The 27055-nt window shown below is 29.3% G+C and overlaps 1 protein-coding gene across 2 annotated transcripts in view; it reads right to left on the bottom strand.

The window, feature by feature from the left end:
* LOC108560594 overlaps positions 1–20234 on the bottom strand; it is a 37464-nt gene extending 17230 nt beyond the window's left edge. Inside the window, exons 1-2 of one of the 2 annotated variants that reach the window (XM_017918229.1) lie at positions 19976–20234; positions 18768–19899 (exon numbers count right to left, since the gene is read on the bottom strand). In XM_017918229.1, the coding sequence (XP_017773718.1) occupies positions 18768–19899; positions 19976–20190 (1347 nt within the window). In that variant the 5' untranslated portion in view covers positions 20191–20234. The remainder of the gene's footprint in view (positions 1–18767; positions 19900–19975) is intronic. The other variant, XM_017918231.1, reaches the window with a different exon arrangement.
* Positions 20235–27055: the final 6821 nt, after the last annotated feature.

The raw sequence follows: 27055 nt of genomic DNA, 5'->3' as shown, positions 1-27055 counted from the left end.
TTCAATCGTGGGATTATGGACAAATTTCTAAAATATGTTATAATTATTTACAAAGTTGATGAATAGACGCCTACTTCGCTGAATTAAATTGTTTTTAGCAGCCTTTTTTTAAAGTGCAAAATATAATGGGAAGATGTTCCTTCTACAATTGTATTTGTAATGAGACCATTCAAAAAGTAAGTCTGCACTTAAATTATGATAAATTGAGGAAATGGAGATACTAATGGAATTCTGCTTTTGAACATACATTTTTGTATGTATTTAGTCCTTAGTTTCATACAGTACTGGGATATTAGTGGAACCGATTAACCACACTGTGAGAGAGAAGTGTTGCAGTATATTTAGTATCATACAAAACCTACATAAAATTATTTTATATTATTATTGTTTAGAAAACTTAAGTTATATTTATTATTTGCAGATTTGACAATTAATATAATTACCTTAATATGCATTTAAATACTTTCTCCAGTTAATCGTTCATTTAAATATTCATTAAAAGTTAGTCTTCCATTCCATTTCCTGGAGGAAATCCGTTTTTTATTCAATTACTTCATCTCATATTGACTAATTATTTTAAAATTGCCAGCGTAAAGATTGCACTGTACTTTCTATTGTTATGTGCTAAATACATAACAATTTATTGATAAAGTATCAATAATTGTATTTCAATGAATTGCAATTGAAAAAGTTATATAATAATAAAAGCATATACATTTTAATCATCCTTATTATGAAATATTTTTAGAAAAAATAAATTGAGTATTATTTTTAGTATTAATAAGTTTGAATCTAACTAAATATAATGAAAACATTATTTACTGCTACAAAAAGAAAATCGTGGATTCAAATTTTTCAACAAATAAAAATAGAATTAATGTAGATTTTTTGTCTCAATTAGAAAAAAATTAATAATGGTAAAATCATTTTTGATAAACAATAAACAATTTTAACATATTTTGTTTTAACTAATCTTCCATTTCTTTCATTTTCATTAAATCTTCTATACATGTTTGTTTGTAAAATCAAGTGTCTTACATATTTGTATCAACATGTTTTTGATACACATGAATGGATAAAAGGAAGCACAGTTTGATTCCTCTAGTATTTCCCTTCCGTATTGCAGGGAAGTAGAAATAATACCAGCACGATCCTAATTACTAGAGAATTTATGTAAAATAAATTGGATCGCCGGAGAAATTATGCAAATGCATGTGTTTATAGTACGAAGAGTTTGTGCATAAAAAAAGGTACATACATATAAACAGTTTAGTTTATGTTACAGGAGAAGCAAAAATTACATTTGCAAGGAGAAAGAATTTGTCTGTGTTTCCAGCTTCCGTTTCGTATGAATTATTACCGTACGCGGTAGTGCATTTACTAAAAGTACATTATTATGTACTAATGGAACGGAATGGAAACTTGCTTTATTTTTTGGTCATTTTGCAATGCCCACACTTTCGCAAGCGACAGACGACGTCACGTTGCATAACGGCACCCTTTTGTGCGGAAAAACGCGATTGTCTGATTCACGTAACGAAATCACGTTAAATTTTCCATAAAATCATTTTAGAAAATAAATATGTCGTTCTTCTTCAAACGTAGTGAAGAAATAAGCAAAGAAATATACATATTATCATAAACGTCTTTTAATTATGGAATTAGAAATTCGATAAATTACATTGTGCAACTAATTAGCTTTTCAATGCACGAACTTGACACTTAAATATTCTAATTAAATTATTTTGACATTGAAAATCACAGATTATGCGTAGATTATGTATTGCGTTTTCTATTTCTCATTATTAAACGATACTAAATCAAAGATGTAGCACGATGTGATATATACTTTATTAATTTCTATATTATCTGAAAATTTCTTAGCAGATGACATTGTTAAAGAGTTTTATATTTGATAGATAACATTGTCAAATAGTTCTGTATTTGACAGATGATATTTTAGAAGATTTCAGTATTTTACAGGTGAAATTGTAGAAATGTATAACAATTTCGATTAATATACTACACTACATGACTATATGACTACATATTATAAACATGATATGACGCGATTTGATTTACACTTTTTTCATTGCGACTGGAATAATTAGTTTTGTATTTGACTGACGACATTGTGGAAGAGTCTAGTCATGCCCTAATGTCATTTGAAAAATATTTATTAACAAATGATATTGTCGAGGAGTTCTGTATTTGATATTATAAGAGTTCAGTTTTTGACAGATCACATTGCAGAATAATTCAGTATTTGCTCAATCTGTCATCTGTCATCTGTCAAAAACTGTTGAGATTAAATTTTGACAGTTGACATTTTCGATGAATGAAGTATATGACAGATGACATTGTTGAATAATTCGATATTTGACAGATGACATTTATCAGGCTCGTGCCACGATTTATAGGAGGCTACGCGATAGACTCGTAAAAGTCCTCTCTTTATGGTGATCACATGGAGAACTTAACATTGATAAACCGAATGCGTGTAATTAACGAAAATGAAATAAAAATTTAAATGCCAATGCAATGGAATATTTATACCAAATTAAAGATTATATAATCTCAGTCGCGCGCGCATTGGTAACCTTATCGAGAGGCTCAATTTTAAATGTTGCAACGAGAGTCCTTATCTAGGACAATGCCGTTCGCTGCAAGTTTTTCCCGATCAAAACAAAAACAAAAACGCTTGAACCAATCGAGAATCCTTCCAAAAAATTTGTTGTTATTGTCCCTAGAAATGTTACAAGTTTTAATTGAATTTTCGAGAATGGAATGTTTAAATTATTTATTTATAATTTTCTTTCTCTCTTTCACTCACACTGATTCCGTTTTTTGTTGTTGTTGTATGTATATATATATTGAGAAATAAGCAGTTTGACTTGTGTCAGAGAGACGAGAGCGTCCTTCGAAGGCCGTTTCTTCCACTGCAATAAAACAACAACATTCTGTTTGCTTCTTGCGCAATTTTTATCTCCGTTTATTTTTGTTTTATTTTTTGTTTTATTTATTTTTTCTCTCTCTCTCTCATTCGAGAAAAAAAAAGCGAGAGTAGAAATTGGCGTCGACGAAATTGGTGGGGAGGAATAACAATAATTAATAGAAAATTTATTATAATTAATTGCATGGAATTTTAAGGAACTCGAAAAAGTGGAGCACGGCAGATTAACTTTTGCAACAGCGTCTGTTGCATAAAAGATTCATATATTAGGTACGTTCATTTTATTTGACTTCATTTATTATTAATTTCTTATATTATTTAGATGTAAACCTTTATATTTTTTTTCATGCGATAGATGAAAGTCCTGTCGTTTTATTTTTAAAGTCATCGAAAATGTGGAATGACTACCGCTTTAGTCACTTCATCCTTGTTTCACCTTATATAGGAAACCAGCTGTGGACACAGGGTCTTGCTAAAATCTTGTTCCATAAATAAATGCATTCCACGAAGCATTTTTCGGCAAACCGAAAACAATTTCATAATACATCTGATAGTCTCCATCTTATACCTTACTATTCCTTGCAAACTTCATATATCAACAGTAATAACACCTAATCCAAAAATTAATACAAACAAAATCTTATAAAATAAACAAGTATTTTTCTTTCTGTTAAGGATGTACAATAAACTACAGTCGATTCCTTGGGACAACGCTTATTAGGGACAAATTCCAAAGAGCGAAAAAACCGCGAAAATATCAAAAAAAAACTCTGCTTTTCGGGACAATATTCCGTTTAATCGGGACATTAATCGTGCGTTATTCATACGTGAATATTTGGCGCTGGAGACATCATTATGTATAAGCGTATGACGGGAGTCCTATATCAACAATAAATATCTGCGTTAATTTTGTACAACTACAATCTCGAAGAAACAGAGGGCAAACCACAAATTTTTCCAAAATACATAATTTTATATAATTTTCTTTTGGACAATACAATTTTTCTTTCAGAATTTATATAACTTTCTACTTATTCAATTATTTTTGATATGTATTGTCGTTTCCTATAGATGGAATTCTGGACACAGACTATTGTCTGGTGATGTCGTTGTGGAGTCTCAGTTGGGAGTTTAATGAAATTCGTTTGGTTTTACGTAACTTTATTCGTTACATGGTCGATTTAAGATTTATCTGAGACTACTATGCTCATCAGATTCTTATTAGACTATGTTCATCTTATTAAGGTTTTACTGAAACTTTATTAGTCTTTAAATGTTTTACTGAGACTATTTCTAAAAACTTATATTATATGTTTATTATAAGGACTTGAATTCGGAGTAAAGATATAGGAGTATCGATGGGAATGTTTACGCTTGGTCCCCTTTGTTTATATTAAAGTGTATCGAACTGGAATTACCGTAGAGATTCCTTTATGCTGATGTATATGTTTATATAATAATGCTACTAAGAAATGCCGTGGTTATCTCTAGTTCGTTAATACTTTATATTAGTAATAACAATTTTAATAATAATGGTTGGACACAACAGTATGCATAAGTATAGTTTTGCGACTTGTTTAATTTTGTGTAATTTATTGAATAAAATATTAAAAACAACATTTTTTTCAGGAACTTCGGATAATTGAGTCGCTTAATCGGGACAAAATGTACTAGTCTCAATATGTCCCGGAAATACATGTATTTAGTAGAGAACTGAAAAAATATAATGCTGTAAATTTAAATGATCAATATTACGGTTGTATTGCTAAAAACGTAGAAAACGTATTCTAAGTAGAGAAATTCTTTAAAATGATCTAAAATCTGGATTACCGAATGTGAATCCGTGTATTAAGTTAAATATATGTCTGCATTTAAGATTAAAGTTGTAGGTAACTTTTAGGTCAACTGTGGACAATTTAGAACACAGTAGTTGTACTGCGATCAAATTTCTAATAGTATTTCACTATTTGACACAAGGTGACAGATGTCACTTTGCGACCCTTAAAAAACCCTATTTTGAGTCGCAACCTATATATTGAAAAAAGTTGCTTCAATAAAAATGAATGAATGTTGTAAATTGAGTTGTAAATTCATTGATACATCAACTTAGAAAAAAATAACAACCCAAAGTTTAAAATGTTTAAACTCTTTGAATCAAGTAGATTAATGTAGTTTACTTATTTAGTACACTCTGACTAATAAAATATTATAAATAAAAAATAAAAAGAACTATTATAAAAAATAATCCTCAACTTAAAGATCTGCATGGATTCATTTATTACATAACTGTTTTAAAAATCTATTTTTTTATAATATTATCAACTTAATATAATAAGAAATATGAGAATAAAAATTGGATTCTCAATCACGTTTTAAAGAGAATGTTTCACGCTCTGCTCCTTACAAAAAAGTTAGGAAGCCTTAATATTTACATAGCTGAATAAACATTTAACCGCAGGATATTCAATATAAATTCATTTCATATTTTATTAGGTGCTATAAAAATATTTAACTAGCAATTAATAATTCACACGAATTTCTATAAATCAAAAATTGAATTGACGTACATTGAACGTAAACAAATTGGTTGTTTTCGACATATTCAAATACAATTGTGCCAAGGAATTATTACGAAAAAAATAAAATAGAAATGTAAACTTTATAAACAAGTCGATTTTTGAGAATTAAAAATTAATTACATAAATCCTCTTAATATATTTTTCTATTGAAAAAAAAAACAACTTTTTATTAGGTTCCCATTAAATTGTCATAACTTTAAAAAAAATACATGTAAAATAATATAATTTTCCAAAACGAACAGTTTTTTATATAAATATAAATAAAAAAATTAAATTTGTAAATAATTTGTGCTGATTGATTAATAAATTTCATTATTCAGAATTGTTGAAATAATTTCACTGTAAGTCATGACGTTACGAAAGCTTCATAAAAAGTCTAGTCGAATTCCATCCACGCAGGAAATTATGTGGAATTTTGGGCGCGGTCAAAAATGCATTCGCATATGTACACTTGCAACAGTCAAATTAAACTATTATTGATACTATTATGTTAGATCTGCGTCGGAATGCTAATTGCATAACAACTGCAGGTTGTGATACCTATGTCCAGGCAGCTGCATTTGCCGCCTATTCTTATGAAAGCGTTAATTACCAATTAATACGTTTATAGTATTAATTGAAAGCAATCTTATGTTTACATTGTCTGACCCGGCAGTGATCGAGTCTCGATTATTCCCATAAAAAGACTTCGATTGAATTGTCTTGCATTACTCTCCTAACAGGCTTGATATATAGCATTGCTTCAAACGTCTATATGTATTTGTTATACCTATCTCTTTTCATCTGTATTCTATAGGAAACATGCATATATTTCAATATATATAATAGTACAAGCACATATGTCAGATAAGTTACACTTAGCAAACGTAGCGCGGTTGCACCTTTATATTGCACCCAATTGTGCAACGATTATATAATAATTTTAATTGAGAAGTTGTTGATAATATTATGATCAATTCATCTATACTCGAGTAAAAAGAAGAAAATTATAAGAAATATAAGCTAATAATATCTCAAAAGTAATCTCTTTTCCAATTTAAAAAGATGTACCTCTTGAAAAATGAAAATATGCTCCTGGATGGACAAAATAAATGAGATATATCACTAGATTGGTACACCTGCAAAAACTACTTGTCAAATATAAGAAATATATGCCAATATACTGACTACTTCAATGATAATCAACTAAGTACTAAGTATATCAGGAAATTTTAACCCAGGGTTTCCTAATTTTTTCAATAAAACACTTCATAAATCTTGAAATTTTCACGGAAAATCTTGTTTATTTTGTAAGGTAAAAATCAGTAATAATTGATTTAGTAATTATTTCATTTCAAGTTTTCACGGAACACCTATTAATTTTCCGCGGAACACTGGAAACACCGGAACATATTTTGGGAAACCCTGCCTTAACCTATGGGTCGCTACCCAAATACGGAGAAAATTACAGCTGTCACCTTGTGTCAAAGCTAAGAACTTATGAAATACTCTTCGTAAATATTTTGGCATGCTAGGCAAAGAGGTTGAGAAACGCTATTATACAGATTTTGTAGAATACCTAACTTATATTAACCGAATACAAGAATCTAGTTAAATCAGTCTAAATTTAAAGTGAAAGTTCTTTCTTTCAAAATAATAGATCCCATGAGATGCTAATCAAAATTGAAACATAGAAAGCGCCCTAAATCGTTCGCAAGATTATCGTTACGTAATCTATAGATGACTAGTCTAAATGTGTGTGTCTAAATTATTCTATTTAGCTTTAATGATTTGCAAAGTAATAATCAACGTCAATTCATCTTACAAAGAAAAAAACAAATTTATATTCATTAAAATATCTCATACTTAAAAAGTATATAAAAACTATAATATAATGATTTGTAAAAGTAAATGCATTAAACTGAGAAAGGACTAAAAACAAAAACAAAAAATCGATTAAATATCTAAAAAAAATACATCCTTTATTGAAATGAACTATAGAAACTTCTTTATACTAAATCTGCCTACGCATTTTTTTTCGTCGACAATTTAATGGTTGTAGAAAAAAAGAACGATTTAGTGTATAATATTTGAATAATTGATAGATCGTAGAAAGGCCACAAACATTATAATTGACCGTTCAATTATTTAAAATTGCGGATACGGCGCAATCAATTTAATATAGTTAGTAAACAAATTTAATGCTCCAAAGAATTTTAAAACATGCAAGTTAATGTTGCGAGAAGTAATAGTAATTGCACTTTATATAATAATTAATTAACTAACTCTGTTTCACTTAAGTATTGACAATTACAACAATAATTAAGTTTAGGAGTTTTATCACCAAATTATCATATTATATATAATTTCTGTTTAAAGTTTATGTCATAATCCGTTTGCCATAGACTTTGATAGGCTGTCAATAAAATATTATTCTACAAATGTATTGCAATGTTATCCAAACATATCTTTGTTATGCGAACAAGTTACAATTTGTTCGCAGTCAGAACTGTTCGTTAACCGAATACTATAATCAGTGTGATAGACAGAAATTTTATGAAATTCCGATTCATGGTAGTTAATTTAAAGATTTTTTTTATATTAATTGATAGTTCTGCTTGATATTCTATACTTTACCTAGTTACTATATAAAATAACATTAGGCAGAGCTGTGATGAGGCTATAAAGCGTCTGTGGAAAGTATCTACTTGCGCCCCGTAACTAAAAAATGTATATGTCAAAAGTCAAATTTTGCGTCCTTAATCTAGTTGCGCCCATGTCATACGCCTCTATCGCCATGGCCAAGTTACGGTTAAAAATGACGATTTTGGGCAATAAAGGAAGTGGATGTAATTTGTGAATTAGTGATCCAGAATCTAAAATTAAGTTTACATTGAAAAAATGACCATATTTTGTATGTCCTGTACAAATAAAGAAGCCGAGGGTCTATTGGACATTCAAAAATACTAGAGAATGATTCACTGAATTTCCGTTTTTCTATAACTAATATAGGATGTATAAAATATTGGTATTGAATCAAAATATCACCTTGTACATTTCACGTGCGTTTTAAAGTAGTCGAGGTTCCACCAGTATCCACGAAAATAAAAAAAAAATACTCACAACATTCTGATGATTCACGTAAGAGCAGAATGTGTATTTAACCCACGCTCCACCATTCTCTTGTCTTCCTCCGCGGTTTGTTATTCACTTCAGGCTCACTTTTCCTAGGTGTTACATGAAAATGTATCGGTCTATTTTCACATATGTCGCCACAGAATTAAATATGGTAACTGGACTTCGCGGATTCCGAAGAATAACACAGAAAAAAAGAATTGAGAAGGCTGTTTTCCACTTGACATCCTTGTCTTGGTTTCAAAATTCCGCTTGTTACAAATCGCCCATGCCCAGACACAACTAATAGTATTCAAATGTAAATACGTAATTATAAGTGTAACATCTATTAGCCGCAACTGAATAATTCATGGAATACATAATTATACACTTTTTATGCAGATACGAACACATATAAAGAGAAAGCGTTGAAGACATAAAAAACTAATGCAATTGTGAAATTGATTACATGCAAAACGCATGCAGAAAAAAAAATAGAATAATAATGCTATTCGTGCAACTGACCTAAGGCAACGAGGTCCACCTTAGTTCAGATAAACTGTATCTTGGAATAGAGTAGCCTAAGGTTAATTTCCATCCGCTCGATTTTCGGAATACGCGCGTTCTGTAAAATTCCGTTTCGCAATCCTTAACACTTTCAACAAAAAAAAATCATCATCTTCAGATGAATTATCTCAGCCCCGTCTAGTTTGTTCTCATTTAAGGTGGGCCTCTTTACACGTTGTTTATTGGTAGACAAGAAGAGAACTATTTTATTAATATAGAAATACAGCAACAGAAGAGAACAACAATAACAAAAAAAACTCGGTCATCCGGTCAATCGCTTTTAGCCTGAGGTTTTAGCATCGTGAAACACCATTATCAGTTTGAAACCTACGAATGAATTGCAGTATATACTTTGTCTGAGTCAAACCACACTCAACGACCTTCTGTGATTTATTTATTCATAACAAAAATTACATATCGTCTGACCACTCAGCTGGATATGGCGCCTTCTCGCCGATTTTTTTCTCTCTTTCTCTCTACTATACATGCAAAGAAACCGTATTCCATTTTGCGTACATGATACCAACGCAAGTTACGTAACTCTTTGGTTTGGCAGTGTACATTTTTTTTATTTAGATTATAGTGTGTCCATGAAACAGTAGTGTGGTATTGGGTAGAATGAGTTACAAGTTAGGATAGGTTAAGTTGTTTTAGGCGCCTTTCAAATGTCCACATTAGTAAAAATAAGTATGTGACAGTATCAAGATTCTAGCGTGTGAAAATTGACGGTTTTACGAGCGGCCGGGTCAAAACGAAAAGATGACCTGAGAAAGTTTTGAAGAGAAAAACTCTTTAATTTCTATGCCTCGAATTTATACTTATACTCAAACAAATTTAAGCCTTTCAATCATTATAATATTTAAATACATGAATACCTAATTAGACTCAGTAAAAAAGCAATTTGAAATGTATTCATCATATCTAAATTGAAACTTTCTTCAATGGTTTTCAAGTACAATTTTGAATTTAAATATTATTGTATAAAGAATTTATAAATTTTACTCTCAATTAGCCAAAGCTAAATATATAATTTAGAAAATTAAATTCTTATCTATTGGATCTTATCAAGATGAACATAAGACTTAAATTATACATAATAATATACAGCATAAATTTTATTTATATTTATTTAAGTGTATAATTCATGCAATAAAAAAAATGGTTATTACGAATCATTAAATATTTTCGATGATGTAATTAGAAAGTAATCAACGGCAACTAATTACTAATATCTAATTATAACTAATTTGTTTTATGTAATGATATCTACTTTTAATCTCTTGTCAATAGTTGTACAATTGAGTTTAATTCATTTAATATTTATTTTATATAGAAAAAATAATTATTTTATTAACTATTTCAATGATTTATTTGCTACAATTCTAAAATATCTTTACTATATAATAAAATCCTGAATATTATTTTTTTTTATCAAACTTGTCGAATTGATTTCAAAACTACGTGACAAACTAGGGCTTTCTCTTCTAGATTAGTATTCATAATTAACGAAAATGGAGACATTCGCGTCATCTTAATTATACAACTTTTTTGCGAAACAAATAGCAATAAAAATCAGATGTTTAGCCTAAATCCTCAAAATGACTTATATATGTATTAAAAATGTCAATAAACATATTAATTCATTTTCTAAACATATTAAGTTTTAATTAAGAAATATCAAAATAAATTAAAAAAAATAATCTTGTTGATAGTACACAAAATCATATTTAATAGATAAATGATCGGTTTTTATCCTTTGTACAGTGCATTTTTCTATTTTATTTTGTTTCTTGATTTGCCAGGATTCAAACAGATGCGAAAATTGGATATATCAATTAAATAAGCATTGGAAACAGGTTTACTTTTATATAGAGCAATTTGAACATTAATAGATTAGTTTAACCTAATTTTATGTATAATTCTTATGAAACGCTATTAACATTATGAAGCAACATAGAATTGAGATACAATTTCGTCGAGACAACAGCTGCAAACCATGCACATGAACATCGACATTATGTAAGTTATAAAATTATGTAAGTTACTAAATTTTAAAACTGAAGTTCTTATTTACAATAAAAGTAATAAATAATGTTGCTTTTGTTTAGAATTGATATAAATTTATGTAATAATAGTACTGTTTGTTGAAATAATAATACAATTCTAGTAGAGATATTAATATAATATTAATTACGAACTATTTTGGAAAGAGTTGAAATCTAATGTTAAAGTTAAGACAAACTGATGACACCAATTGATACATCTACCTCAAATATATTGGTAGACAAAGAATAGATTGAATATTTCAATTTGATCGAATAATTCGAGAAAACTATAATAACATTTGCAGATATAATAATTTTCCAAATCTCATTTTCAAACTAGAATGTAACATTTTTTTTTAAATTTAATTTGATATTGCATTTCAACATATGCATACGATTCGTCACGTTACATGATAAATAATTATACTAAATTTTGAAATTTCAAAAAAACCCATGTTTTGGATAGTTAATTAGAACACACCATATGGGAATTCAAAACAAACTTATTGAAGGTTAAATATTTGAAAAATACTTTTGTAATTTCATTAGAAATATTATTAATAAAAATACTTGTTACTATATTAAAACACATAAAACTATCAAAATGCTTAATTACATAATAATATTTAATTTGAAGAGGAAAGTAATTATTTGTAAATTGATTATCAAAAAATTGATACTAAATGTTATTATATAATATATATATATATTTAAAATAAATTATATAATACAGAATTAATTACTATTTTAAAAAATATGAATGTTATTTTTATACTAGCATAATTTCTTATAATCCGTTATTAGAAAAAAAATTGCTATATGATTCTCCACGTTACGAAAGATGTATCAAAACAAATTAATTCATAGAAACCGGAACTCTTTTAATAAGTTAATATAATGTGTGTTATTAGTATATAACTACATTTCATTCTTCTGGAACAGTGGATTCATTCCATGGATTATATAAGTTTAATACATGTTTATTCCTTTCCATCAAATGTTAAATCAAATTAATGTCATGATCCATCTCTATTATATCAAAATGATTATAATAAAAAAAAAACAATAACAAATGAATAATGTATTCGAGGAAATAATTTGCAGTTCTTACGTAAAAGAAGAAATGATATGAGTTGGCTTTATTTTTCCTCGTTTTCGGTTTATGCAAATGCAGCTTTTGTTAACTCGCGTGAAAATATAAAAGACGTGCTGCGAATGACGATGATGATGGTTGTGATGATGGAGTCAATGTCAACGTACCGTAAAACCATGCGAATTTTCCACGACGTCCCATTGTTCACCACGAAACCTATACGTGCTTAAGTGAGTATGTTTCTTTTTTGTGTAAATTTTACTTTCTTTGCTTCATTTTCGTTTTCTATTGCATAACGCAATTGTAAAAATTGTATAAGCCAAGTGAAGAACGATCAATAATTTTCCAATTAACTCTACTTTCACTTTTAGCCAGGTGACAAAAGCGGCACACTGCAAATATTGTTTTTCATTATTACCAATACGCTGTTTGTTCGTACTTATTTTTTTTTTCTCTTTGCTTGTTTGTTTGCTTGCTTGTTCGGAGTTCGCACTGGTTACGTAAGGCGGATGATTGCGGTGTATATTTTGTATCGCAGCTGAAGACAAATATAAGACGGGCATCTATACTAATTGGCGAAATGGCATTGGGTCGGAAGTAGGAAGTTTCGTCCTTTCGGGTTACGCAATAACGTTAACCATAGGAGATTCAATTATTTAGTGATTTCATTTCCTCCAATTTTATACACGATCGATTCTCGGTACACCAAAACCAATTTAACTTTTATAGTTTAATTTAGTGTTGCATTTCTATACGTGATTTGCATGCACCAAAACCAATTTAATATTATACAATTCAATGGTTGTCGAATAAAATTCGTTCCTAAACGAAAACCGAATTAAAAAAATAAATAAAACTACATACTTCATTGCATGTTTGGGAACCATACTTTTGTTCTGTTACTCAAGTGTTTTTGATATTGGTCCAAACATTTGAACTTTAATTACTAAACTACAATACTGCATTATCGATGCTTTTTTTTTGGTCTTATCCGTTCGATGAAGCGGGAATTCTCGGGACAAATTTCCCGTTAATTTTGGAAAAATCTATAGGTTCGATACTCGGGAAGTAGAAGAGATAATTTCAAATATATGTATACTTTATCTTTAACTCTGAAACATTTTTAATCAGTAGTGATAATGGCGAAGAACCGAGAACTTTAAATATGGGATTTGGACTTAATGCATTAAGGCTGCAAATTATTCAATCTCCTACAAAACGGTATCAATATAAAGCACTAAACAAACCAATAAGTACTGTATGTGAGAGAACATTTTCTTTAGAAGGAAATTTCTTGAGTCTTGAGAATTTCCGGGAATGCCTTAAACAGTTGTCTCTTGTCCCGGGAATAAAAAAAAAAGTGTCGAGACTGAGCAACTCTAGTTCCTTTAATTCGTAAAATATAATTCTGTTTTTGTACTTTAATATGAACTTTAATTTGTAAACTACAATTTTATTCGTATACATATACGTTCTTTGTTTCTAAACCTAAACGTTCGGACTTCAATAACTACAGAGATTTGATTATTGATCTGTACACCAATAATTGTCAGTATATATTCTCTTGTTTAGATGAAAGAATCGCTTTCTCTTGATGATGACTTTGACATTTACCATTTCTTAAAAGTAAGTACCTAATGCGATTGGAATATGTCTTTCGTCATGATCAAGCTGCCTCGTTGGACTATTTGCCTCGACGTTTCCCAATTTCTAAGGTATACAAAAAAAATAATAGCTGCAAATTAATTAACGTTGTATTCGCGCGAAATAATGTGATTATTACATAAATTAAATGCAAATTGAATAGTTACGCGCTCGTTAAACAAGATTAACGTTTTTGTGCCAATTTCAATGCTCGAAAATATATGTATGGGCGACAATTCGGTTTCCATTAACCTTTCGTTGCATTCTAGTAGATTATGCGAATTAGTGCGACTTTAATTAAGCAAAAATGTCAAGTCTAATCTGCATCCGTTGCATAATCGCGGACACTTTGTTTTCAATCAGTGATCCGTGATTATATCGAAACTTTTTTTGTTTTATCGACAGGTGATAAATAGTTCTAGTGTACTCGAAGGATGTCCTCTTGGACTAAAATGGGTGATGAAGATTTTCTCCTTCGACTGAAATTACGACGGCAATTACTTTTTTCAAAGACTTCGTGTTTCCTGTACTTCTTATTAATTACATGCGCTTTCTTTGGCTCTGGTATCTAGAGGACTGCAATCTCAAGATGGGCAAATCCTTAACTGTTTCTTCAATTAAATGCATATGCATATCATTGTACTGTCTTATTAAACTATACTTACTACTAGATTTCACATGAATATACATCAATTAATTTATACTAGTCACTTACATTTATGTACATGTACTTTATAGAAATTTAGTATGTTACTTGGCAAGTAAATATGTAAGCCATTTCAAATTATTTAGTATTTGATAAGTAAGTTTTATAAGTCACAAGCATACAAATACAGTTATTAATACTAGAAATATACTTATTTGCAGTTATTTGGTAAAATTTACTTTATATGAACTTGGTATGTTTCTTGGAAAGTATCAAGTAAATATATGTATATATTATTTACTAGTTCATAAGTAACTTTTATAACCCACAAGTACACAAATATAGTTTTGGATATACTCTGTTTTGGTACAAAATGTTACTTAAGCGGGGACTACTAGTACTTTTCTATATTTATGTTAAACTTACTTTGAAGTTTAACATAAATATAGAAAATGATTATTTTATACAGAAAATTTATCTTTTTTTTTAATTTACGACAAAGTAAAAAAAAATAATACCAGACTGTTGTTGGACTTAATCTGTCCATGAAATATATTATTATCATATATGAAAGACCACCCAACAATCGAATTGTGCAACGTTCTTTATTAGAGAATTTATTGAGTATGGTTTGTGCAGGATTATTAGACCACAACGCACACAATCCTTCAGGTGTATGGAGATACTATTAACATTGCAATGTGCAGCATTTTGTATGTTGAGCAAGCATAAATAACTATTGGAACGTTGCACAGTATGAGTTGAAAGAAAAATTGCATATAAATCAGACAATTGGTTTGTTTATTGCGAAAACATGTAGGATAGAATACAAAGTTCACATAATTTAAATATATTGTTATTTTTTTTATAAATAGTTTTCAAATATTTAAATGTCATTTTGATCTATTATCTGTGATGTTTACACGATCGTGCAGACTTTAAAATAACTTATGCGCATGTTCTGTTTAACATAATTTGAACATTAAGTCGTTTATCGTCAGACTTTTTATAAGATTTAAAAGTTCTGAAATTTTGTTCAGATACATTATTTAAGTTATTATCTTTATTGCTTCATTGTTAAATGTAAATTAAATCTAATTTCCATAGAAACAATAAAAAAATAAGAGTTGTTCAAAAAACTTATGTTGATTGAAAAAATATTCCACAAAAAAGTATTTTAGCATTTATTTGATACTAATAAAAGCATCTTAATTCAATATTCTGAACACATTGAAAAAACCTCTCTCCAATAAAAAGTTATTGCATATACGTATATTTTAAGATTCATTTAATTCCAAGAAAAATATATTCATTTGGGCTGAAAGAATTTAAAATTCTGCAGAAATGAAGAATCCTGTATTTAATGAAAAGATATTGCATACAGGAGTATTTTAGAATTCATTTGATACCAAGAAAATATCTTAATTGAAAATTTGGAATACATTACAAAAACCTGTATTTAACCAAGAGATAAGTATATTAGGATTCATCTGCTGTCAAGAAAAACATTTTGTTTCAAAGTTTTGGACACATAATATACCGTCAATCAAAAGATATTATATACAGAGGTATTTACTGTATATTTTATACCAAACAAAATATTTTAATTAAAAATTGAGAACAAATTATAAAACTTTATATAATAAAAGATTGAATAAAAAAGTATTATAGAATTCATTTTTTATATCAACTTGTTTTAAATGAAGAAGACAAGCATTACAACCTATTATTCATACACTTTAATACTCTGATGTAATTTAAAACTTGGAATTAATCTATTTCCTAAGGAACCATAACTCTTTGAATGGACAGAAATTTCTTGAAAACTGAATCAGACAGCTACGTCAACTGAATCAACATTGGATAGTATGGAATATCAAGATTCATACTTTGACATATCAACTAAATTAAAGGATAATTCCTAGAAAATTATAATAATGCCCCACTAGGCATGTTCAGAAGGTGGGACAATCCGTGTCCCACCGCCCGCAAATGGTTAAGTATTCGATAAAGTTCAGATAAAAATAGTCAAATTAATGTATAAAAATCCTAGAACAATACTTATGGTCAATAGATCTTTGTAACAGTTATTTTTTTTTAATTTTGTTATGTTATGATTATATAAATGCGTTTTATTATTTTTATTTATCTATGTTTATTTGTTTCAAGAAATATTATTTACTATTGTAATTCAAATATTAGTTGTTTGATCTGTCTCATTAATAGATATAGTTAATACACTGAACATATATCATTATTATAGATTATTACCGAACATAAACATGGCAATAATTACCAAAGATTATTTTTTTTATGTTGTTGCCGTCGATTGATTAAATTAAAATATATCGATATATATATAAATAAATATTTGGGTGCAAAAATGGTCGCTAATCGAGGCAATAATAATATTTCTCACTCTCGTTTGCTGTGTGTCTTGGTTCACTTTCGAATGGCTGCGGAGCCGCGTTTTGTCCACATTACAGTTTTTGAACGATAATGTAGGGTAGTAGGCCAAGTAATCATTGAAAGTGAAAATAACGGAGCAGCGTTCTTTGCATACGTAAAATAAAAATTCTCACTCGACATATACATACAAACACTTACATATACATACACAGACACACACCAAAACGGGCAGCATTCTTTCGGTTCTGTCTCTCTTCGACCTCTTCGTTATTAAAAATCGCGTTGGTCAATTGAAAGAGAAATTTTGCGGTTCTCCCACGCAAACACTGAAGCCTGGTAGCTGACCCACAACATTGCATCCATCAACTGTAAACATTATCATTGCCAAGAAGAAAATAATAACAACAACAACATTTCATTAAAAAAAACAACAGCGTATGGACGTTTTTTTTTTCTGGATTATACGCAAACATAACTTTTAACATTTAAAATTTGTAAGGCGTACTCAAACCAAAATAAAAAAAAGAGGAGAGAAAAAATAAATGCGAGTGAAACGCCAAGGCATCACCTCCAAAAATACAATTATGAAAGTATCTATTTTATTCACACGGATTCGTTTTTTTTTTGCAGATTTCTTTATCTCTAAATCTCAGAAATAAATCCAAACATCCGTGAGTATATAATAATTTCTAAATCTAATAATTCATACAAAATAATTAAATTGTACATATTTTTTCGAAATTATTCTATAATTTTTTTAATGTTAAATTAGAATTTAATACTAAATTATTATATATTCTGTGGCAGTTACGATAGTACAAATTTTCTCAAATAATAAGTAACTGAAGAAAACAAGTAATACTAGTTTTAAGGTGTCAAATGTTTGACAAATATTTTGGTGAAAATAGTATATATTTGTATATTTCGCAAACCAAAAAAAAAAAACTTGCAAACACACGTCAAAAAACGGATATATATATATTGAATAGTCACTCACATTCATTGAGATGTGAAAGTTAGACTTCATTAGAAACGTTTTACCATTATCAATGTAAATTCAGAGATTTGCGTAACGATCTGGCCTTGCTCAAGAAGAGTTAATTAGATGGGGGAAGATCATGTGTCGCGTTTGGCAACTTTAGAAATGGATTACCTTGCGAATTACAAGACAATTAATACAACAATTGTAATATCGGCCGTTTTCTCAACGTTTTGACGCAACAACTCGCGAAGATATGCTCTAAATAATGTTCCGTAACAGATGGAATCTAGTAGCTTCAATTCATTTCATATACAGATTATTCTGTTCTATTTGCATTTACTCGCATTGTTAAAGCATCCTTCTGCAATTAAATGTTTTGGTAGTAGATTGTGAAATATCATTCTTATTTAAAAATATAAGGAATGATACCGTTGTGTTATATAATAAAATTTTGCTTCATGTTATTGATTTCATAATATTCAATATAAGTAATACGTTAAATTAATCTCAGTTATGTAACACATTATTAATTAATTTGAAAACTGAAGCTCCAATTTGATATTGATCTTAAACGTATATTAAATTATTATCTTACTAATATACATATTTAACTTGGAATTATTATTACCATTAACTATATCTTACGTTATTTCATCATCACCGGCTTTCAGTTTCATACTTTTGTATATCGAATCTTTACACTCTATTGGTAAAAGCTTAAAATTAGGTTTTTAATATATAAAATTTTAAACTTACAAAAACAGGTACATCCGTAGGTTTGGGCACATAATCCTTATTCAATTCTCCCATCTTCCCATCGGCGGCCACATTCACACCGTAATACTGTTCCCACACACTCGGTTTACTGTCATCACCGGCTTTCAGCAGACTCTTCTTCAGTTGGACCGCAGGAGGAGCCTTCTCCTTGTCCAGCAACTTATCGGCTTTAGTGCCGCCCCGACACAGTGTCCCATAAATCATCGCGTTTCTCACCCCGTTCGGTACACTGGCCAGATCTTCATGAACGAACGTTGGCAGAGCGGAGATCTCGAAATGCGGCTTTGCATCACTGAAACCGCTGCTCGACGAGCCTGAAGGTATTTGATAGATCTCCTCGGCATCCGATAAAGTCCTTAACCTACTGCTCCACTCCGGCGAACTTTGGCTGGAGTTTCCGCTGGAGGAGGTGTTGCTGAAAGCCCGAACCACCGAGTTGACGTTTTTCGAGTTGGATAGGTTAACGCAAAGCAACCGCATCTCCTCTTCTGTCACGTTTTTCAAAGCTTCCAGACTGGAGGCGATCTTCTCGTTGACTCGTTTCAACATCTCTTCCGGACTAAGAACGCCTTTCCCTTCCATCGTTGCATTTATATTGGTCATCAGTTCAATCAGAACTTCCCTGATTGAAACCTCACTAGCCGCTGTATTGACACTCTCCTGTTTATAATTTAAAGAGGTGTAGAGAAGAACAGCCTCGTCCACTAACGAGTCGTATTCGGGATTTCGTTTGATCGGCTCGGGTCTTTGGTGTCTGTTGGGCCAAATCGGTCTAGGAATGGTGAAGTCTATCCTACCTTCGGGGATGGTGCTCAGGGTTCCGGAAGAAGCGCTGCAGCTTGACTTGTTCTTGGTCCTATTGTTCGATGCTACTTTTATGGATTTGACGTAGTTGGAATTCTGCTCGATCGTTGTGACTTCGTTCAGTTTGACAGCTTCGACATATGCTGGATCGTTGGTGCCGTGGCTGCCTCCGTATCCAGAAGAGCTCGACTTTTCACCGGTCGGTGTGCTTTGGCGGGACGATCTACTAGCTGTAAACGGCTTCGTCTTCCTCGGTATCCTTCCTAGAGTCGTGTCCCGGTAGGTGTCGATGAATATTGGGTTCACCCTGGAATGCCGAGACTGGTATTTAGCATTGATTGAATCGCAGGGCGCGTGTTCTGTTAGTGTGCGGTGATACTCACCCGTTTTTAAGACTACTACCACAAGTTCCCAAGTGCCCACACCCAACACCGTATTCCGCGTTTCGAATCGCGACCCGCGGCAGATACACTGACCTGCTCACTGAGTAAATCCCTTGATCCGACCTCTTCGGATCGATCGCTGCCAACGGATCGTCCGTAACATCCGACCCATGCTCTCCAGATACCCTTCCCCTCGGACCCATCCATCTCAGCATGATGTTTGCCCAACTTTATCATCGAACATTTCACGGACCAAATTTCTTCTAAAAAGAAACAAATAATCACAATAACTTATCAAAATTATACTAAGACCTATACCAAATACATCTTTCTCAACAACAACAAAACACTCAAATGTTAATTATAAGATTTAATAAAAAGTGACACTTTATGTTAGCTACACATATGACAGTGTACAAGATGTCTCATTTTTACAAACGTCAATATGCATAGCACACCTATCAGTTATATTAGAAACATGCAACATTCGAATCAAGGCAATATAATTCTACAAAACGAAATTTGGAATTAGTTCCTTAAGATAATTTCAATACACTAGTATGTAGATGATATGAATTAACTTACTTAGTAAGAAGTACCAAGATTTCTAACAAATCAATGTTCTTTCAAGAACATTTAAATGTAAAGTTTAAATAAACTCCACGATGCTTCAATGAATTGTGTAAATATAATATTACATAATATTTCTTAAGATTAGTATCAGAAATTAAGTTAACACACATTTCACCATCCGGATACAGATTAATACAAGTTAATCGGCAAGTATGGCGTATTCAGTGACCGTATTAATACGTAAATATAAAGTGTAGGCAATGTCGCATTATTAATTTATCAAAACCGTTGACAATCTTAATTGCCTTTTTAACGTATTTATAATTTAAATTGGCGACCTTTAGGCAACGAAATTCCACTCAGTCGAGCGCGAAATTCAAGCGTTATTCTACTGATTTATTATGCAACGCAAATTAAGACACACACAATAGCCACCGACTGAAAACAAACAAAAAGAAAACCAAACTCAAATACAAGAATTTTTCTAAATTTTAACATAAACTTATCACGCTCGCGGTTTAATTACGCAATTAATTGATTTCGCTACGCGTTTCGTCACCGCTATTTGACAACAATAGGTGAACAGCAACATTTGACGGTTTCACGACTTGGTAGGAAAAATCGATGTCGAAATGACGCAATTATGAAACGGCCTTTTGATGTTTGCGCAAACTGTTTTCAAGCGACAATCAATACGGATCATCATCTTATTTGCACACATCTGCAACGGTCCATTAATATTTGTAATAGGCGTGAAATTGAGCTGAAGAAGTCCTCCGAGGCTGCCGGTCTTACGCGTCGAATTCGCAAATTGATGATGGTTTTTTCTTATTGCATGATTACTTTATTTAATAATAATATCCAGGCTCTTGATGTTTCTTAACCGAAAGAAGAAGAAACGATACCAGAAAAGAAGAAAACGCGCGGCGCTCGAAGAACGAAAACCGTATCATTATTATATGGGCAAACTGGTTTTCGAGCGTTTGCAACTAGTCCGAGCTAATTGCGAAACCGAAAAACGCATTCGGTTTGTTATTATTTATTATTATTAGCTTTGTTGCCATGGAGATTAATCCTGTGCAGTTGGCTTAAAGAAAATATGAATATTTCCGCTCTACTTGTTTAATTATTTCCATCGCTCATTCGCTTGTCTTTATCGATAGATAAAGCACATTTTGATAGACTTTTTTTTAATGTTTGAAATCGGTATTGGATTGATCATTAAACAATAATGACATTTTGAAAATATAAGCAAGTTACTTGCATACCGAAAAAAAAGAGAAATTTTGTGACGTTGCAACGAGCTTACGGTTTTCTGCATAGTTTCAATCTAGAATAATTGAAACAAATTTAATGGAAAATACGAAATTACCTTACATATTTACGTGTAAATGCACTTATAATTTCAAGTGGATATTCCTTTTTTTAAATTAGTTCGTAATTTGAAAATTCCCGCTTTAATCTGAATAATTCAAATTAATTAATAATCTGTATGTGTTTTAATTAATTTGTATTTACTGAAATGATACCTCATATAGTGCGGCTTCGATCAGTCCGGATTCACTATATGTTTCAAAATTTACAAAGAAAGAAATTTTAATTTATTAAATGAGAAAATAAAATTTATACAATTGGTGCAAATTTTTTTTTTATAAATTTACAAAAATGATCGTTTTGTCCATTTATAAATCTCTTTATATACAATTATTTTTTGAAATGAAAAAAAATAGACTTTATGAGTTTTATTATGAGAAAATTTGGAAGATATTTGTAACTATTAACAATATTTCTTGCAAAAATTATATAACAACACAAATAATTACGTATATAAAAGTATGACATATTAATTACTGTAATATATTTAAAATTTCAGCGTTCATGGTAAAAATTAATTAATTTTTTAAATAATTATAAATTAATTTGAAAAAAAAACTCACTTTACGAATTTTTACTAGAAAATATAGAAAAGTTGAATTGCATATTAGAAAATAGATCAACTAATAAATTCAGTTCATATTTTAATTCAATTCTAAACTTCTTTTTTAATGAACGAAAATAATCGTCAAATAATTGTAAATCGTTTTTAAAACAATTCACGGATAAAAAAAATTAACGACATTTCTGGACACATTTTTTTTATATTGCAATGATAATATTACGAAATACGACGATAAAAACCAATGCCGAATAAATCAATTTATAATAATATTAGAATACTGTCTGAACATCGACAAAAGAATACTATTTTTTTTACATTGAAATCTTCTATACTGCGTGTTTCTTAACTTTGCAATTAATTAAACAAACAGACGTGTATTTTCAAATTCGGAATGAGAAGGACGACGATCTCAGTCTCGAACTAGGATGAAGCAGAAGATGTTCGTTCGTTTTGATTTCGTAACGATTCATTGTGTTTTTCCCATAGCGTTTCGATAAATATTAATAATTTCGATCTCATTAAAGCCTACGCGATTTTGAAATACTTTATACGACCGGAATTAATTTCGAATTATATTTTGAAACATCTTCGAAATTAAATATTCATATTGAATATAGTAAATGGTATACAATTTGCACGGTTTAATCTTTGTATTTGCTACTGATTTTACTAATTGGATTTTTTTTATGGTGTGAAATTTTTATATATGTTTTTTTTTTCAATTATTTATTGTGAAATTGTATTGGAAGATTTTTTGATTTAGTAGGGATATTAAGAGTTTAATAGTCTGTTATTTATTTGTTTCAAACTATTTTTTTTATTATTTGCATTAAAAAGCAATTTAAAAATTAATCATTCTTGTTTCATAATTTGATTGAAGATGTAAATTTTATTCTATGTGTAAACTAATTGAGAACACATTTATTTTATTTGAAGACATCGGAAAGTTACCAAACTCTTTAATTGTTATTATACATGAAAATTACTGTAAAATAAATCATACAAATCTACTGTGAATTTTAGTAAAAATAGAACTATAAAGTATACATTAAATTTCTAAAATTAAAATCAAGAATTAATCTAAAATATAACAACAAATTAATAGAAGTTACTCTAGAAATGAAAGGAAGAATGAAAAATGTTTAAATTACATTTTTAAATATAGATTTTTTTAAATATTTATGAATATTTATATTGCTTCAAATCATGTATGTAAAACATGAATATAAAATATTGTTGAAAAGGAAGAAATAAAAAACTTGGTATTTATAAAAAATACTATTTAAAATCATTTATGTAGAACTATATTAAAAATAAAGAAATTAAGTAAGAATGTAAGATTTTTAATGTTTATATAAAGCTTTATTCCATTTAAAAACATTTGTGTTATGAAGAGAATTTAGTAAATGAAGGAAGAATGAACAAATTAAAGAAGAATGTATCATGTATGATTAATATGGTAAGTATAATAGTATTATAAAAAATAATATAATAATCTAATTGTCTAGACTCTAGAGTTTACAATCTATATATAGAATATTCTAGTAGGAATATTTTGTAACTAAATACTTGTTATATTTGTTTAGCAATTAAATGTTGGCAGGATAGTAGCCCAATTGCATAATATCATATATATCAATGTCAATTAATAAGAATATTGCTAAAATTCAATACAATAACAGCTAATGGTTGGAAAGGATTATGAGAACACAATAGTAGCAACGATTTTTTTTAAAGTCAATCAATTAGGCTACAATAGTTAAATGTTCTGGTAAACATTTCGTATCCGCTTAAGAGTGTTGGTCCAATGAAAGTCCACGTCTTAGGAAAGAAGTGTTTCTTTTGGCAATAAATAATGAGAGCAAACGGCGCATTACGGAGTAAGCGTATAATAAACGCTTGTAATCTAATTAAGCTTTAGTTTAGGAGTCTTTCTTAATTTTCAGTTCAATTTGCTTTCACTTTCGAATAAACGATTAACCCGATCCGCGTGTGATTCATAAATAAATAAATAAATGCAATATGCTAATTTCATTTCTAAAACATTTAAAGATACAACACGCCGAAAATTATATAATTCCATTCAAACGAACCGATATCATCTCATTGATACTAAACACATTTTGTTCATAGCGTTGAATTTTTTTTTAAGATTTAGTATTTAGTTATGCAAATATATAAAGTTTGTTCAAACCTTTAAAATCTTTATGACTATGTTCTCTGAAACATGTTCTAGTTTTGGAAATAAACAAAGTTTGTTAGTAGCATTAAAGTCTATCATAAGATTACGTTTTCTGAAACATGGTTCAAATTTTGCAAATACATATATAAAGATTCACAGCATTAAGACTAAGATTTTTGAAATATGTTTGACTTTTAAAAATTTTCAAAGTTTGTTTATTGTGATATCTTTATTAAGTTTGTGTTTTCTGAAAAAATAATCTAAAAGTACTTAGAAATTAAGTTTTTTAAGCCTACCTTTTGCTGAAACATTATATAGTTTTTCAACTATTCAAAGTTCGTTTCTTTAAATCTTTAGTAAGTCTACGTTCTGTAAAACATGATTTAGTTTTACAATAATACAAAGTATATTAGCAGTGTTGAATTCTTTATTAAAACTATGTTCTGCGTTCTTTAAGATATGCTTTAGTTTTGCAAATGTACATATGAAGTCTCCATTAAGACTAGTTTTTCTAAAACATGATTTAGTTTCACAATCATTCAAAGATTTTAACATCTTTGAAGAATTTATTAAGACTACGTTCATTTAGTTTTGCAAATATACAAAGTAAGTTTATAGCTTTGAATACTGTATAAAACTACGTTCTTTGAAACATGTTTTACTTTTGCAAATTTACAAAGTTCGTTCATAGCTTTGAAAATATACAAATTTCAACTGTTTTTTCTGAAACATGATTTAATTTTGCAAGAGTAGAAAATAAAGCTAATGATACAAACAATCCGATTCTTATCCAAATCTGGTAGTGACTGTTACATTATTAAACGAAATGATTTAACAAAAATCAACGCGCTTGCAAAACACGCTTAATTGTAAATGATGATTAACAAATAATTATTGAACGGTGTTTCTTCTTTCATTATATGTTTTTTTGACCCATTCGAGTATGTAGAAAATTTCACGTTACACACAATACAAGAGCGTATAGAAGGTATAAAATAATACAAGCGAAATTATTTTCCAATTCGAAACGTCGGTTTGGTAATGCCGCATGAAGAAACACCATTTTCTAATTTGCTTTTACGCCCATTTCCATCCAATAATTAATACAATGGTGCGCATCTTGTTTGTTTTTGGTTATAAGAAGATGAGCTAAGTCTGGACGATGATACTAGTTTTTTCTTTGTGTCTGCAAATGCTAAATATAGGATGGAATAACAGAAGTGCGACATTGCGACATTCCGAAATATGTTCGTGTCAACACTGTTAACACTTAAAAGCGTAAGGATAGAAAAAACCACACACAGAGAATTCGCAAGTGTTGTGCAAATCGATCTAAACGAACGCATCATCCAACTTTCATCCAATTGCAATTAGCGGTGAATTACAAATTAAATCCATTGCTCCTTGGAATTCCGATACATCTAACAATGAACCGAATGTCGCAACTAACGCATTTAAGCATTCGCAACTAAACGTATAATCATACAACATAATTTTTTAGATTGAAATGGTTATGATTTATTGCTGTTGTGAATCTATATAATATTATGTTTTATTGGTAGCAGACGATAAGTCAATCGGTGAAATGGAGAATATCTGCGTTTAATCGAATCCTCGAAGGAAATTGGAATTCAAACAATGATTGATTGTGATTATTAAATTACAACATTTGCGTTTCGCAAATATAAGATGCATCAAGTGTTCAAACTCAATTCCACTTCAAACGACTTTAATTTAAATTGTAGTATAATCATTTTAAACATTTAATACAAATTTCATTCAAAATTAATTTGTTTGGAAATAATCACTTTGTTATATTTAAAACATATGAAAATTGAATTTGTTTTATAAATATACAAAGTTTGTTCATAGCTTTAAACTGTATTAAGACTAAGTTTTGCGAAACTTGAATTAGTTTTCAAAATATAGAAAGTTTGTTCAAAGCTTTAAAGTATTTATTAAGACTACGTTTTGTGAAAAATTATTTAGTTTTGAAAATATACAAAGTTTGTTCATATCTTTATTAGACTACGTTTTATGAAGAAAATCTTATTACATTTTGCAAAATATTTTTGTAATATTTAAAAATGATAAAAAATTGATTTTTTAAACTTAAAATAATATTTTTTCACTTGTAATTTTATTCAACTAATTATATAATTGTTGCAATCAATATTCTTATGTTATATTATTAATTATTTGATATTCAATATGTATGCTTATAATATTATGAACGTGTTTTTATATCAGCGTTATTACTAAAAATTAACATACAAACTGCATAATTTCACATACACTACACATTTTCTTTATGCAATTATCTATATTTATGTAGTATATAAAGTATATAAAGTATATAAAGTATATAAAGTATATAAAGTATATA

Source organism: Nicrophorus vespilloides, unplaced genomic scaffold (assembly GCF_001412225.1).
Source record: "Nicrophorus vespilloides isolate i.1.1-1 unplaced genomic scaffold, Nicve_v1.0, whole genome shotgun sequence".
Taxonomy (NCBI): domain Eukaryota; kingdom Metazoa; phylum Arthropoda; class Insecta; order Coleoptera; family Silphidae; genus Nicrophorus; species Nicrophorus vespilloides.
The sequence above is the reverse complement of the archived record's forward strand: the minus strand, read 5'-3'. Positions and strand labels throughout refer to the sequence as shown.